The following is a 15,752-nucleotide window of genomic DNA, read 5'->3' as shown; positions in this document are numbered from 1 at the left end:
TTGTGCCGAATCGGCGGGACGCACTCTAGCACAAGAGAAGCTGGAACTAGTGATTTAATTGGTCAGGCATTATATTTAGCCTTCTCTATTGTCCCTTATTATGCCGCCCCATTATGCCGCGTTCCGTGTTCACAGATCTTAATCGATCATATTGCGTTTGCCGTTTTCAGGGTGAAATAAACTAAGGCCAACAGATCGTTGCGAGAAGGTTGCGTTGCTAGTGAAAACCAGTTTGAATACTCACTATAATCAATAACGATAACAGGCTTTGTCTAAGTTAAAAAAAAACTCACTTTAAAACGAAGCAAAGTGCAAACCTTTCTTGTGAAAATGAGTTTTATTTGCATGAAAATACAAATATTTAGAGGGATCTTAAGCAGGAGTCGTTTTTGAGCGACACGCGTCAATCAAAAGTGGACTTTTTGCATTCTTGGGAGGTGGTGTACCCAAATTGTCGGGCAGAGAATCTCTATAAGAGCAAAGAAACTTGCACTTAGCACTTATCCTCACTTTGAAACAGAGGCTCGGGGGAACTCGGAAATGGCATACTGTTCTGCCACTCGAGTCTCATTGCAAATACAATGAAATAACAATTCTTTAATCAACAATACAAACTAAACTGCACAAACCTATTTACAGATATTACTCTGGAAATTTCACTTACAATAATTCAGCATATTGCACAATGGTAAATAAAGGTGTGTCCGGCCGGGTTTAATTTTCTGTTAGGGATTGTCGTACACTCGTATAGTCCGTACAATTCCTCCCTCCATGTACTGAGAGAAACGAAGACTATTCTTTGTAACCAGGCTACTGAACATACATGTACTTAAACAGCGCTGTTTCTAGACTGTTCTTGAGGTCAGTTCTATCTTTCTTGAACTTTTGAGAGCTGGCTTTGTAAAAACTGACGCAGTTCCGAGGTACAGGAGCTGATAACATCCTGCAACAATTAATAATAACAACAACAATTTAAACTTTGTCACTATGATGCTGATTTTTATCATGATTATTCATGTAAAATGCGCATAGAGATCCTGATGTATCAATCAAGAAGAGACGGAATCTTGAGTGAATCGACTTAATTGACTGCGATGAATGTCCTAAAATGAAGCAAATCAAACAGAATTGGCCTTAATTTCAGGAAAACGGCGAAGTTAGGATTAACCGAAGACGAGTGTAGTAGGGGTTCTATTTTAACCTCAAACCCACCTTTGTTAAGCTCCTGAGTTGCTCTCCTGATGAAGATAAAACACAGTCACGAACAAACACGGAAACTTGACGACAGAAGTCCAAGTGAAGAGGCTGAGTAATCAAACAAACATAAAAGTGTTATAGTAATAAGCGACTGGTGAAACTTGCTAACTTTTTGCGCTATGTTTTCATACCGATTACTTGAATTTTGTACTTCACACAGCTTACTGAAAATCAAATTGACCTTTGATAAAAGAAAAGTTTTTGAGTGGATGGTATATTGCGCAAGTAAAGCATGTCTTCCCGCTTATTGACGCGCGTGTTTTCAAGAAAACACTTTACTGTACCTATAGCCTACGGTATAAGTACAATGAGAAGTCGCATTTGAAACATGGAGGAAACCTTCTGCTAACCTGGTGATAGTTGGTTGGTGCTGGCAGCAGCACCCTGCACTCAGACGCACGCCGGTCTAACAAAGGTGAACAGAAGCCCTATCCGCTAAGGTTTTCGTGCATGCGCAAAAGTTGTCCGGCGTAGTATGAACATGACCTCAAGCAAACAGAACGAAGACGGCAGCAAGAACGTCAAAACAACAACATGAACAACTGATTTTCTGAGCAAAACAACTGCTCTGCACGTACATCACACTTTTGGTACAATTTTTAGACGTCCATTGCACGACTACGAAGTGAAACTTCTGGATGTGAAGTTATGGAGGACGTGAAAACACGGCGAAAAAATTTCCTTTCTCACTTTGAAGTTAGATACAGCGCTGAAAAATACCTACGTTTGACAAATTGAGAGAAGCTAAACAAAGGCGATTTGAAAGAACACAAGCCCCGGCCCTTGAGCATCGCGCATCCATGTATGCAGGGCGTGCACAAAACATATCAATAAATGAACTTTACATACTATCAGTGTCTTCCGTGCCTGTCCACGTGGTGTATTTACTTACTGAACATACAGCCGTCTTATTTGCCACTCCTTCCAGACACTCTTTCCGAAGGAAAACAAAGGAATTGTACATGCTCAAGGTCACTTCAAGAAAGCCTCTCATCTTCGTCATCTAAGACGAAGCAGTTGTAACAATGCGGTTAGTAGAAATCAAAGTTTAGAAGACATTGTAGTTCAAACACACGATTTAACTATGCGTCCTGCTTAAACCTGCAGACTAAATAGGTTTTTACCATCTACAATTTGAGGGGTTAGTGAAGCTATGAAAAAAAAAATGCACTTTTATTAGAGTGTCAATGTATTTAGCACGAAAGTACTAATTGGGGACACTATATTTTACGTCTCCAACTGGAGACGGGACCGCCATTTTACGTGGTCATCCGAGCCACGCGAAGGTCTAGCCTGTTGCAGTGCAAAGGGAGTACCTTCATTTCTCGGTTATTTTAAGACCCTGAGTATTGGTCCGGCCCCAGGAAACGAACCCGCGACCTCCCGCCCCGCAGTCAACACGCTCTACCGACTGAGCTAACACTGCCGCGGTTGCCGCGTCAGTGGTTTTCGGAGATTTCCTTTCTTTCCTTTTTCTTTTTTTTTTGGAAACCCATAAAAGGATTTGAAAAACCGTTCTCAAGAACAGCGGTCTCGCACGCGCATACATAATTAGTAGAAAGAAGAAACTGTTCACGAGAATAGTTTTTCAAATCCTTTATCCATGAAATCCTGATTCGCTTTTCTTAATTGAAATCCACCTCGGTTACGGATTTCTCGAAGTTGAAATCCACTTTCGGGCTTCGCGTTTGACTGCTGAATGTGAAATCCGGATTTCAACATCCAAATCCAGATTTCACAATTGAACGCAGCCTAAGAGTAGTGAAGATATCTTTTTGAATGTACTGTACCTCGCGTAATGCCTCACGGGGAAATTTGGTAAAGAAACTGAAAAGAAGAGAGAGAGAAATATAGTTACAACAATGAAACACTCATAGTAAATGACTGTAACTGTTTACTTTTATCGCTTACAAATGGAAGGATTATTTTTAACCCTTATTAAATGATGGCGACATTTAAGTTAGGAATGAGAAAAGCTGAACAACGTGAAGTTAAACTACCGTATTTTATAGTGCATTATAATTGGTTAACGCTTGGTACAGGCGCACTTAGTAGTGTCAGAGGAGGCAAATACCTGAAATACGAGCCTACGAGAGTAGCTATTATGGAATGTTATCTTTGAATTATGTTGAGATTATCCAATATAAACCTGGGTTGAGCGACACTGGAACGTTTTAGCAACACTCGAACCGACATCTTCAGCGCTCTAGTCACTAGACCAGCGGCCAAATCACAAGATACTCATATTCACTGGCAAGGGACTGGGTCTGTTTTATTCATTTTACAACAGAATAACTGGGACCAAGAGTTTCATTTGTTTCACCGTTTCGTTTTATAGGAGTCTTACTATAAGGTTTCATCCGTAGGAAATTGACTGTGACACACTCAAAACTCAGCTCACATATAACTGACTGCATATAATTGCGTTCCAAGGCTGTTAAAACGTTTGCTGCGCTATATTTCAATCATAAAAGTAACCCTGGTTGCGGATCATTTAATAACAAAGCAAGGCAAACCTGAAGAAGACAGCGGGGTACAATTTGATCAAGTGTTCTTTCAGGATTAAAGACCTAAAAGAAAATACAATTCAAATAACAAAGTAAAAGAGTATTGACCAGAAACAACTATTTGCAAGTGGGTAGCAGCAACCTCGCCCAGCCTCAGGTTGCCTCCTTCACAGGTGTTATTAGGGTCGTCACGCAACGCTCCAGGGACGCTAATAATTAACGGCTGTGAAGAAGACTAACGATAGTCGCAGATATGCGTAAACAACAAACCTGAGGCGCATAACGTCGTCCTTGAATTCACAATTTTCATCTAAAAATGGAAAGACAAGACAAGATAAAAAACGAAATAATGCATTCCTACTTTGTGGCATACAACCCAGTGAATGTAATCTTTGGAGATTTCATCACCTTTCGTTGCCTCCACATAACGAACTATCTCCAGTGGGCATCCACTTAAGGGTATGGAGCAAAGGGAAAAAAAGGTTGTCTCTAGTCACAGAAACCACCCTTAATTTCAGTGGGTGGGGTGGCCTGTGCCACATGCGATGCTAACCACACTGGAAACAGAAACTTCTTGTTAAAGCCCAGCCAATAAAAAAGGCAATAAAGGGCTGTAAAAGGTTGAGGGTATAAAATACCGTCTTTTGATTGTATTTCTCCGAATATATATTGAAAACAAACATTTTACTGACCAATCTTAAACACCAGTAATGTTCTTGGAAAACATCTCAGTAGTTGCTACAAAAACAAAAAGTGATGATCACTCTTAAAACCACTTAACATTTGATGTTTGAAGTAAATCGGAGCCGGATTTCTTAAGTCTTACCCAGGCAAAGTCCCTCAGTACAGCATTCTCTTCTATCTGTAAAAATCATCACTTGTTAGGCTACCACCAGAATGGCCAAATCGACCTGCGTAATTGTTATAAGATTACGTTTACATGTTACCGCCCCTTCGCTTGTTATCCTTCCAAATTCGAAACAAACAAAAAAAAAGACTCGTACGAGACACCTCTGGGGACTTTATTTGGGAATTGGCATAAAATGCTTAAAAAACCATATTATAATTTATCAGAACTGTAAGAGACAAGCCCGGACGTAAAGTTAGATTTCTATAAACTTTGAGCTGCTTTATGAACTTATGAAGTATAGACTACGATAAGAATAATAAAGTAGCGTATTTCTGGGGTGTTTCTTTGTGTTGTGGATCCTGTCGTTACTTTGTTAGGGGCTGTTTAGAAAGAGGAAGGAAGATCATTAGCACCACGAAAATCCTAAGAGGCGGCACAACTTTCCGTTGGGTTTACATACAGAAATTTCGGTCCATTTGGTTATAAGTACAGAACGAATTAAAGATTATCAGCTCGTCGTAAAGCCAAACGAAATGGTCGGCGTTTATTGCCATGATTACCCATTAAAAGACCCGCCACCATCTTTTTCTGGTTTGTCCCTAGTACATGGTGCTAGGATGTTCCTTGTACCAGGATCTTCCTACCACTCAGCAGTAGGAAGATTCTACTAGGGATAAGTACAACCCTTTGCATGTAAACTGATCACAGAAAACATATGGCGCTAGGATGATCCACCTTCTAGGATCTTCCTCCCTCCATGTAAACAGCACCCTTATAGTGTTGCAGTTCATGGAATTTACAGTATTTAACGGTAATGAAAATGATCATCTGCGTAAAAAAAATTGCTGACCAGAATAAATGTCCAATCATAGAGCCTCCCTGAGAAAATATCATAAACCCGGGTGGGGAGGGTGGGGACTTGTTTTTCTTTCTGAATTCTTAGGCATCTCTTTATTACCAACCTCGTTTCCATGGAGCAACATCTGTGAGAATTCTGCCACGATGCAGTCGAATAAACAGCCAGCCAGCTGCAATGTATCAGTTTTACCCGATTATTAATTCGTTAACACTGCTAATGATAGTGCACTTTATTCCCAGTTAACCGCTAATCAAATGTATCACCACGTAACTAGACCTTGAAGGATGGCCTCACCTTTCTCGTAAACTCTGTGGGCGCCTTCAATTCCTCTACAATGAGGTTCATCATGACTCTACTAAAACAATTATCATCAAAGGTTAAAACATGTGAACAAAGTTCTTTTGGACCAGTTTTAAACACCAGTCCAATAAACGGCATGAGAGAGTCGATAAGGGGTATTTTTGGTAGTCCTCTCAACAGAAAACTAACACCTTTCTTGGGCCTAGCCGGGGACCAGGCTCAATAGGTGGTGGGGGAGGGGAAGGCAAAAAACGGGGTGAAACAGCAAAAATCTGCAAGCGAAGTGCGCCTTGTGTACCGCTCGGCTCGCTTCGCTTCAATCTTTTTTCGCCCCTTTCCCCTACTGACGAACCTGGTCCCAGGAGATCTTGGGCAGAGAGGCCTACAAAAAAACACTAGTAAAGAACGACCACTTAACAGAAGAAGACTATAACAGGCGCAAGGATTGGCACGGTTGGTTAGTGCACGGCCATCCGTGCGAGAGATCCTGAGATCGATTCCCTGGTGTGACCTCAAATCCTTGTTTCGACTTCTTTCTTTTCCATGTAGCTTAGTAAATATCTTTAAATACCAGTAAAACGGAGCACTGATGGAGAGAAGGGGGTAAAATCAGCTCACCATCGGCCTCAGGTTTGTTAGTCAAATAATGACTATTTTGAGCTACCGACATAAAGTAAGGACTCTTTACCTTTATTACCGCACGAGCCACATTTCTTTTAAACAATCATAGCCTGGTTGGAAACGTATGACAAACGCCTTCAAAATAGCACTATGTAACTATCACACGATAGTGAGTTGTCCTACCTGTTTGCGCCACGAAGAAACACTGCGATAGCTGATGCCAGTACATAAACATCAAAACCTTCTAGTTCACTCAGGGACGCATTTTGGGCTGTCTCAACGCTAAGGAAAACCCGATAAGAAGTTTAAGTTTTATCACTACACCGTATATAAGCCATCTTACGTCATGTAGGTTTAGCTCTAAAGTCCGAAGATGTAATTCTAACGAGCAATCATGTACTTGTATTGGCTATAAGGTTTCTTTTTAGATAGCTACAAGGGTGTGACAGTCTCGCAAATATATTATTCATATATTATTCTATACCCCCTTATACTGATATACAGCATGGTTGTAACTTTCACGACTGACGCTAAATTCCTACAATATAACATTCAAATGAAAGGTAATATAATTTTCAATTCCAAGTCGGAAGATGGTATTCAAAGAAGGTTTTGCCTGAAACTAACATGATTCACACTTTTTAGTCTACCTCCAATTTCCACTCGTTCAAGTAAAATCGACTCAATCTGTTTCCCGTTGGAGCCTTTTGTTATGTATTGCCCTTTTTGGGTTAGACAAACCTGTTTTTCCAGTTTAAAAACGACCCGGCCTGTTGTAGAACGGCGCATGTATAGTTACGATGGCTTGCAGCCAAAGGTCTGAGCTGTTTCCAATAATGCTATCAAGAGAAGAATATCAGTAATGTTAGAAGAAAATCAAGCAAATCAAGAGTGCAAAATATTCCTTGCTCTTTGACGATGTTAATCTCGACGCAAGTGTTATGTACTTAAAACATGTATCGAGATTGAGATCTGATTGGCTTATGAACACGAGACAAATCAAACCCAGGCCTCATTCAAGAGAGACGGCTGCTCGCCACTATCGCGAAACCTTTGCGAAAGAAAAGACTTACTTGAGTAGAAACAAAGAACAAGGGACACTCCTTGAAAAATCTAGAGAAAAGCTCAGAGCCAGTAGTTATTGATTTACTTGGAGATGATCTGGTGTAAGTTAGCAAAGCCTAAAAGAATAAAAGGAAAAAGTGAATATCAAAATTCATCAAATAAAAACCGCTGGCTGTAAAGAAAACGGAAACGACATCCAACATTGACTTTTGCTTCATATTATGTACCATTTGATGGTGGTGGTGAAATTGAAACAATAGAATTCTGTTGGTAGTAGTGAGAGAAGGGATGGTCATAATAAGAAAAGAACAAATATACCAAGCAGGAGAAAGGGAAGGGCAGTTCAGTAATTTTCATTGACATACATGCTGAAGTGCATTCCTTCTTGATACTTAAACAGCAGCGATTGCTCGTTGGGCATTCCAAAAAAAAAAGGAAATGTTGAGAACTGACTCCAATAATGATAGTTTCAGCCCTACTATAATATTTAGAGCGATCCCCTTTCGTTATGAAATCAAACGTCAACACTGCAACGCAGATGTTGTTAGGCCCTCGTCACGCGATCCTTACCCACAGGACCAGTGACGAAGCATAAAGATCTTCTAGGTTTAGAGGTTAATGTCACTCATGAACGCGGTAAATAACACATCTCACAGTAGGTTTCTCCATAGCTTAGTAGCCGCGCAAATCACCCAATCAGCATCTGAGATCTCATTGGTTTAATTCTCATCGGGAATCAGATTGGACATTTCTTAGTTCCATGGTTTTTTCAGCGCAATTTATTTCATCCGCCAAAAAAAGTAAAATCAGAATGCCAATTAGTCACTAGGGGCACTTTCAAAAGCCAGAATTGACCGGCCAGACTGGTAGAATAAGCTGATCTGGCTAGATAATCCTGATTGATAGTGGAATCTCCTTAAGATTGCACTGGTCTGGCCAGCCAGTTCTGACAAATGGCAAGCGCCCTTTAAGTTATTCCGAAAACCACTCATTGGCTCTGTATGGTCGCCAAACCAACCAAAAGCCATGCGTGTTTAGTTCGCTAAACCAGTTAACTCGCTACATTCCAGTTACTCTCGATTGTTTTGATCGTGCTCACTTGTTCTAAGTTTATTAAGTTTATATCCAAATGGCTCTAACATGTACCTTTAAAATGTAACTGGTTATGTCAAAAGGAAGACATCCCCCGTCACTCAAGTAAGGTCTCTACGATAGAGATAAAAGAAGAGGAAAATATGTTAATGCGCCAGTCCAGAGTATTGTCACAGAGGTATGAAGAACCACTGTCATGACTTGAAAATACGATATAACGTGGGTGGCCAACAATTTTGGTAGGATTCTCGTGTATTATTTTATTTTTATTTTTTATAAGAGTCTGTTCTAATTAGTTTATATGCTAAGCCAGATATAAATGAACAAATAAATTAATTAATATAATGGTAAAGAGAGAGGTATGTCCAGTTACACTTACCAGATATGAATAAATAAAATCTGCAACACGAGTGATTGAATGTGCGTTAGGGTCGCTGTCCAGTTTATTAGTAAACAGCAAATACGGGGGTAGACGCATAGCCAATCTGTAATTAAACAAAAACAGTACGAGTTTTTTTTACATTGCATGTATTAAAGTAGACTCTCTCTAAGACACACACCGCTCTTCGGTGGTATTTGTCGACTCTCTATATGGAGGTCATTGAATAACCAAATCCCCCATGAATTAAGGGCGGGCTAGTTGCATAGTTTTATGATTAATCTCAGGTCGAGAGAGTAAAAGCGCGTAATAAACAAACACAGACAACAACAATAACGTCAACAACTTTTAACCTTGTAGAATGCTTGGCTTAAAAATTAAGGGAAATGGTCAAAACATATCTTACTTTATAAAAGAAGCAGTCTTTGACGCTGGCAGTAGATCGCAACTCTCTGTTGTTTTAGCCTTGCTCTGTTCAACGTTAAATTTAACCTATTAAAAATACACCATACAAAACTAATGTTACTATTTGTCAACTACATTGTCAAAAATCGTCTCGAAACAAGCTAATGACGACTTAAGGGGAACTTATAGCTGAAATAAGATTTCTGTTTACAAATTTATCGGCTTTTAAACGGTGGGGTTTATAACAGAGACTTAACGGTATCCAATCAGAATTGAGAACGAGCCATGTGGAAACGAATCGAAGTTCAAATTTGTTTCTTGGAAGCAATCTTTGAAATCTGCTTGACTGTTTAATTAGCAAAAAAGTTTGCCAGGGAACTAAAAGTAATCAACTCGACAAGCCTTCCCCTGAACAAAATCACACCCCCAGCGCAAATACGCATTTTAAACAGAGTTATTTCAAAGGGTGGTGTGTGATACCTCTGTCATTCTAGAATAAAACTGTTGTAAAAGCCATGGATCACACGTATTCTCAGCTTCTGTTTCTTGACCAGCATCATCATTACTCAGCTGAGGCAACATAGTAACAAGTTCCTGAAATAAACATTCGATCCATTCAATTCCGTAAACAAGCTAGCTAACACTCCATATCTAATTAACACCCCTTTAAAACTTCAATTTTTGTTACAACGCCACTCTCCAATAAGCACCCTATGACCAATCAACAGTCCCATGAACATTTAACCAAAGAGTGCATCATTGATGAGGCTCTTGACGACGATTAATGGATTTGATAGAATTTGGACGTTGATAATGAGCGATATAATGATGTTAAGGAAGGAGGAAGGTCGAACTCTAGAACAAGCAGGCTTCTCCTATCTTCCATTTAAGTGCCACAGTATAACCTGTATCAGGTTGATCATGTCATTTCGGCTGATGTCAAGAGTTTTCTGTTCTTGAAGAGACCTTCAAAAAGAGAAAAGTAAAACTTGCATTATGTACTGAACAAATTAGTCAACTGCATATAGTTGCATACACCACCAAAACACGGACGCCACAGTTAATAGCTGTAGGGTCAATCAGGGTGAAGACAGGAGGGTTCTGGCATCATACTCAACCTTAACCACTTATTAGTAAATAGTCTGACATGTTGAACTTATTGAATATTCCCTAAGGAAAATATACTTGGTTACCTGCTCTCGGCGTTTAGCAGAGCACGGAAGATAACGGAGCATGCTTTACTGGCGCAGCCATTACAACCACCATCTAGGGTACCCAGGGGAAGGAAGTGGTCCAACACTCTGAACTGATGATAAATACGCCTGTCAATAACAAAAAGAAAACAACAAACGCACAAGGGTAAGATGGGAAAGCAATAACAAGGGTTTTATTTTGGTCAAAACAGAGGAAGTCAAATTAACGTATTTAATCGACGCTTTTGAGAACATTTAGGCCCTTTCATCCTGTGCGACACCTGTCGAAAATTGTCTACCTAACGTAATGAAAACAATTGCTATCTTATGGATTCGTTCCTCTTCAGTTTTTTTTTTCTATTAGGCCAAGATCTGAGATGGATTTCACGGTTACTTCACTGTGGTCACTGCTAACACTTCTACATCTGAATTTAAAGAGCTTGGTCAACACCGTTTACGATTCACGTTCCAGAAGCAATACATCAGTTACCTAACTAGAGAGAAGACCCCATATACGCCCAGGTTGTTCGTAAATCAAAGTTTTGTAGCATAAACACAGACCTGTCATTATCTGATAAGAAATCTTCCCTGGCGGATACACCCAGTTCCCATCGACACCACTCGGAAAAAGTCAGCTGAAAATGACAACCAGTAGAGGATATAATTTACTACATCATTATTACTAACACGATGCATAAATTGAGATATGCCCAGAGAAAATAGGTGCGAATTTCAACACCAGTAACTAAATAACAAACGCAAGGTTCCCCCTAAATTGGAATCGACAAGTAGTATAGCGTGCATAAAAAAACCCTTTATGCGCATGCATGGAAAAATAAATGTCGTAGAAAATGGCCTTTGTCTCCAATGCACAGGAAAATCGTCAAAGTGTGCGATGGTTCAAAACTCGGCACATTTTTTTTACGGAGTTAAAAATGGTCAAAAAATTTTTAAATACACGATGTCATAGTTATTTTGACTAGTTGACTCGTTGTAAGTAGCATTCTGTTCAGTTACCGTACTACAAAAAAAGCGGAAAAAAGTTCTCTAGCTCTCTCTGTTGAGCTCCAACTCGAGTATAATGATATTAAATTACTGAACGTTAAGAGGCAAATCTGATTTCTTGCCACACAGCAGGTCCATTGTCAATGTCAAGTCCGTTGATAACAACATGTTGATGGGGGCCTAGGAAAGTTTATTCCGTCAACACTACACTGGGAACTAACTAGTGCGATAGAGTTACAATCTTTCTGTAATGCTAATAGCGCGGTATGTACCTTTTCCTCTTTTTCCTTCAACTGTTGGAACTGTTGTACAGAGACCAACTTTTTCACCATACAAACCAGATCTTAAAAAAAATAAACAATTCAAAACACACAACCACAGCTATAGCTTTGTGAATACACAAGACGAAGAAAAAATTAGACCGAGTAGGCTTCACGGGTTTTTTGAGAGAGAGATTCATCATCATAACCAGTCCACAGTCACTTTTCAATGTTTCCTCCAAAAAAAGTTTTCAAACGTGACTGTAATGATCCCACTAATGACGGCTGTTAAATTTTGCGACCTTTTACACTGACTTCTCGAGGGAGTATTGATTCAAAGAATATTTTGTAAAGTATCCGCACATTTTAAACTCAATTTAAACCCACATGCAAATCGTTTTAAACACAACTGCAGAGGTATTAATTTAACTGCTGGAATACTCTAACTTCAAACGTAACGCCCAAATGTGTTATCGCTCTCATGTCGATAAACAAACCAAGCCTAAATTTATGAAAGCCACTGCAAAATGTTCCATGTTGCTCATTATCATGCTTCACAATTTTCCTGTTGGATGCTTCAGACAATTGTTTCTACACGGTAACTTTTGATCGCGAAGGTTTAATCACAGGCGCCCCACACAATCTGTGTGTGTAACCGACTGTTCTTTTGTAGTAAAGGATTTATCGCTTGCCTTACCTAGAGCGATATATCGCTAAGTATGTATATATAAAATCAATGTTAAATAAACGTTGAATTACCTTACCTGCCATATGCTGTCCTCCTTTTGCCTCAAAAGCGGTTTTTTGAGCGATTTTGAACGATTTTGATTTCGCCATTTATTGTTCCTTATGATAGAAGGAACAGTAAACGGCGAACTCGCTATAGATGAAGCAAAAGGTAAATCCAGTATATTTACTATAAAATAACAATCGGCTACACACACAGATTGTGTGGGCCCCTGTGATGTCAGTAAGCAGCGCAACACATTGTTCGCAGACGACTTGCAGTAAGTAATTAAAACGTCTTGATCTACGTCTCAAGGAACTACATCGTGACATGAACGATACACTGTACTTCCGTTAAGACAAATACCTTCTGGCAGAGTCGGCTTGAGGAGGAATGTATCTCCGCAAACATTAAGCCGATGTAAAAGATAAAACGTCTGAAACAAAAAAAAAATAGTACATAATGGAATTGAACAAGCCGGGTTTTACGTGGGTTTTTAAGAACAGAGTCGGAAATCGCATTTGCTGAGGCAGAAATATATTAGCTCTTCTGGATCTTACAGTAACCTTTCATCACAAACATTCTATCGTCCCGACTAGCTGCCCCTGGGTCTCTGAGGATGCTCCTGGCCTAGTGTCTAGGCCAAACTAGGAGAGGGAGACCTACGACCACTTACAACGAACACGTTTCTTGAAGACACCGTGTTCGCCACTGTCGGAAAACTCTGGAGGGCAATGCTAGAACAAATTGACTGGCGAGGGAGAATCTACATTGTCCGAGCTGGCGCTTGACCAAGCTAAGAAGCAGTGACTTCAGCGCACAGATCTACGCAAAACGTCAAGCGAGAAAAAATACGAATAAATCTTACCTTTCTGAGCATAGCTGGCGACAGGTAAGCAGTATGCACTGGGAAAAGAAGGAACGTATCTGCTGAGGTAATGCTGTAATACTATTACACACTTACGATCGTGTATGTTGGACCACACCAGTTAGCAAAAGCATTCATAATTCAACTGAGTTATGTAAAGCCTTCATGTTTCGCCCCTCTACGGTCGGTTCCCCTAAACTGTAATTAAACATTACCAGACTTACGTCCAACATCGGTCTTTAATTCGGTGAAACTCCCACTGAATGCATCAAGCACGTGGTCCATATATGTGCATGAAAATCTAGGAAGGGAGTAAAGTATTTTTGCGAGGTGAGAGTATGTGGCGAATTAATGCATCACAATCGAAATTTTGACAAATACCTCAGAAAAAACTCCATCCAACGGCTCGTACACAGTGGAATATGATCACACAGGACATCAAGAAAGCAGCAAATCTGTGAAACAAAGGAAATTATTATTTATTATAGGGACTGTCCACTTTTGGTTCCTGAGAACTGTTGTCTGGGTACTGACACTAGTGACAAAACAGTGCCATGTTCACAGTGCCTTGAGTACCCGATATGTAACTGTGTACATAGTTACTCCAATTCGCCCTTTTAGACGCCATTTTGAAACTTGAGCTTAGCAGGGAGTTAGAAAGCAGTGAATTGCCACGGTACCAATAAAAAAGGTATTCATACAGGGATCCAGTGACCACTATTAATGCCACAGTACAGGGACTCGGGTACCGTTACGGTGCCTGAATTTGGGCGCGGGTACTTGAAAATTCGTGCCCAGTGAGTCCCGTATCCGGGCACCGTGACCTGGCACCAAGTGTGACTTCGTAAGGTGTTACTGAAAACATATATGTGTGTATGGAGTCTATCTCGCTCTATCTGCTACCAATTTCTCCCGTTTATTACCGTACAAACATCTGGAAATTTCTTTTCCGCGGTATGGAGGTTTCCTCTCAGAAGTACTGGAAGCATGTTAGTCTGGTTAATACATAAGTAGCAAAGAAACACTGCCAGGCCTTGTACGTCTTGGTTACTTGATGTTGCACCCTGCTTGAAAGAAAGAGGATTTTATTACTAAAGCTTTAATTAAATGTTAGGATATAAGATACCTAATGGCAAGTTTATCTCTCGGTTATTGGTTGAAAGACCTCTCAAAAAAAGGAAATCTACTTGTCTCAGGCGAAGAGACAGAATTTTTTTTCGAACCCCGGCTACTACGGGAAGGTTTGGAAGGTCTGACGAAGGTTTCAAGCGTTGACTTCAGACAGTTTCCCGACCCTAAGCAACACACATAAACTTAAGTTCCACGCTATTCTAACAACTCCACCAAAATTTGCATGACTGGAATTTGCAGTTTTAGCTTTAGCCCGCGAGATATTTTTCTAATAAGAATAGGCACTCTCTTACTTCGGTGAGAAAATTGCTAAAACAGTTAAGAGCTACAAACTTCAATTCTAGCCACTAAAAATGCGCAATCTGTAACGGGGTAAGTGTACAGGGAACTTGGCCGCTCTATTCTTGTTAAACGTAGAAATATTGTTCACTCAGAGTGACTATGTGAGATACATCTTTCTAAAAAACAGTTAAAGAGAAAGAAAGTATAAATTTGTTACAATTTACAACTACAAACCTGCAAGCAGGTTCTTCGCCATAACTGACAATACAGGCTTTTGTGAAGTGACGTTGTACATACGACCATGGCCACAAAATCACGAACCCAGTGATATCTGTTTCAAACAACACAACAACACAGAAGAGGAATTAGGGTCCCAGCTATTAGACTGAAGGTCCACCATGCTTTTTCATGTTAGAGGAAGAAAATTTCATGTATTAAACAATGAAATCACACTACCCAGTTGTTGGAAGTGTCCATATATCCTCTACGTAAAGAAAAAAAAACACGAATGTCAATGTAACCTTCAGCCGTGCATTTTGCAAAGAACTGATTTGAAGCTGTGAGATACGTTTATAGTACACATTCTGATTTTTAAAATTGTTGTAAATTCGGTCACTAAATTGAAACCGCGATGTGCCTAATGCCTTCTAGGGTAAATCTCTTGATGGAGAGGCGCGCTTGGAGTAGAAGTGATAATCAAACAATTGACTTTAGTAATATAAAAGTTGTAAAAACTTACCGATTCATATTATCCAGAGAGTCTAATGAACACCTCTTTACTTCGTCGCATGTGCGGTAAAATGCGTCTAGTAAAGCATCTACGGTCTTGGTTAAATAAACAAAGCAAATTATGGGTTACCGGGGTGTAAAAAGCGCAGCTTTTCTTTGTTGAGGGGCACTTTCTATTCAACGAAAACTTCCAGACTGAATTTCTGGCAACGATCAGAGTCC

The 15,752-nt window shown here is 39.9% G+C and overlaps 1 protein-coding gene across 2 annotated transcripts in view; it reads right to left on the bottom strand.

Annotated features, from left to right (window-relative positions):
* Positions 1-582: 582 nt before the first annotated feature.
* The window catches only part of LOC140927928 (Fanconi anemia group A protein-like), a 31,602-nt gene continuing 16,432 nt past the window's right edge, over positions 583-15,752 (bottom strand). The window contains exons 23-50 of one of the 2 annotated variants that reach the window (XM_073377631.1): positions 15,541-15,626; positions 15,036-15,132; positions 14,312-14,455; positions 13,770-13,843; positions 13,613-13,689; positions 13,389-13,426; positions 12,887-12,956; positions 11,806-11,876; positions 11,090-11,163; positions 10,529-10,657; positions 10,241-10,301; positions 9,816-9,929; positions 9,337-9,422; positions 8,931-9,036; positions 8,606-8,665; positions 7,468-7,575; positions 7,136-7,233; positions 6,578-6,676; positions 5,768-5,828; positions 5,577-5,642; positions 4,591-4,626; positions 4,457-4,502; positions 4,035-4,074; positions 3,774-3,827; positions 3,048-3,084; positions 2,150-2,260; positions 1,213-1,305; positions 583-943 (exon numbers count right to left, since the gene is read on the bottom strand). In XM_073377631.1, coding sequence (XP_073233732.1) covers positions 869-943; positions 1,213-1,305; positions 2,150-2,260; positions 3,048-3,084; positions 3,774-3,827; positions 4,035-4,074; positions 4,457-4,502; positions 4,591-4,626; positions 5,577-5,642; positions 5,768-5,828; positions 6,578-6,676; positions 7,136-7,233; positions 7,468-7,575; positions 8,606-8,665; positions 8,931-9,036; positions 9,337-9,422; positions 9,816-9,929; positions 10,241-10,301; positions 10,529-10,657; positions 11,090-11,163; positions 11,806-11,876; positions 12,887-12,956; positions 13,389-13,426; positions 13,613-13,689; positions 13,770-13,843; positions 14,312-14,455; positions 15,036-15,132; positions 15,541-15,626 — 2,211 coding nt within the window. In that variant the 3' untranslated portion in view covers positions 583-868. The remainder of the gene's footprint in view (positions 944-1,212; positions 1,306-2,149; positions 2,261-3,047; positions 3,085-3,773; positions 3,828-4,034; positions 4,075-4,456; positions 4,503-4,590; positions 4,627-5,576; positions 5,643-5,767; positions 5,829-6,577; positions 6,677-7,135; positions 7,234-7,467; positions 7,576-8,605; positions 8,666-8,930; positions 9,037-9,336; positions 9,423-9,815; positions 9,930-10,240; positions 10,302-10,528; positions 10,658-11,089; positions 11,164-11,805; positions 11,877-12,886; positions 12,957-13,388; positions 13,427-13,612; positions 13,690-13,769; positions 13,844-14,311; positions 14,456-15,035; positions 15,133-15,540; positions 15,627-15,752) is intronic. The other variant, XM_073377632.1, reaches the window with a different exon arrangement.

The sequence above is a fragment of the Porites lutea genome, chromosome 2 (genome assembly GCF_958299795.1).
Source record: "Porites lutea chromosome 2, jaPorLute2.1, whole genome shotgun sequence".
Taxonomy (NCBI): domain Eukaryota; kingdom Metazoa; phylum Cnidaria; class Anthozoa; order Scleractinia; family Poritidae; genus Porites; species Porites lutea.
This window is presented reverse-complemented; position numbering and strand designations above follow the sequence as displayed.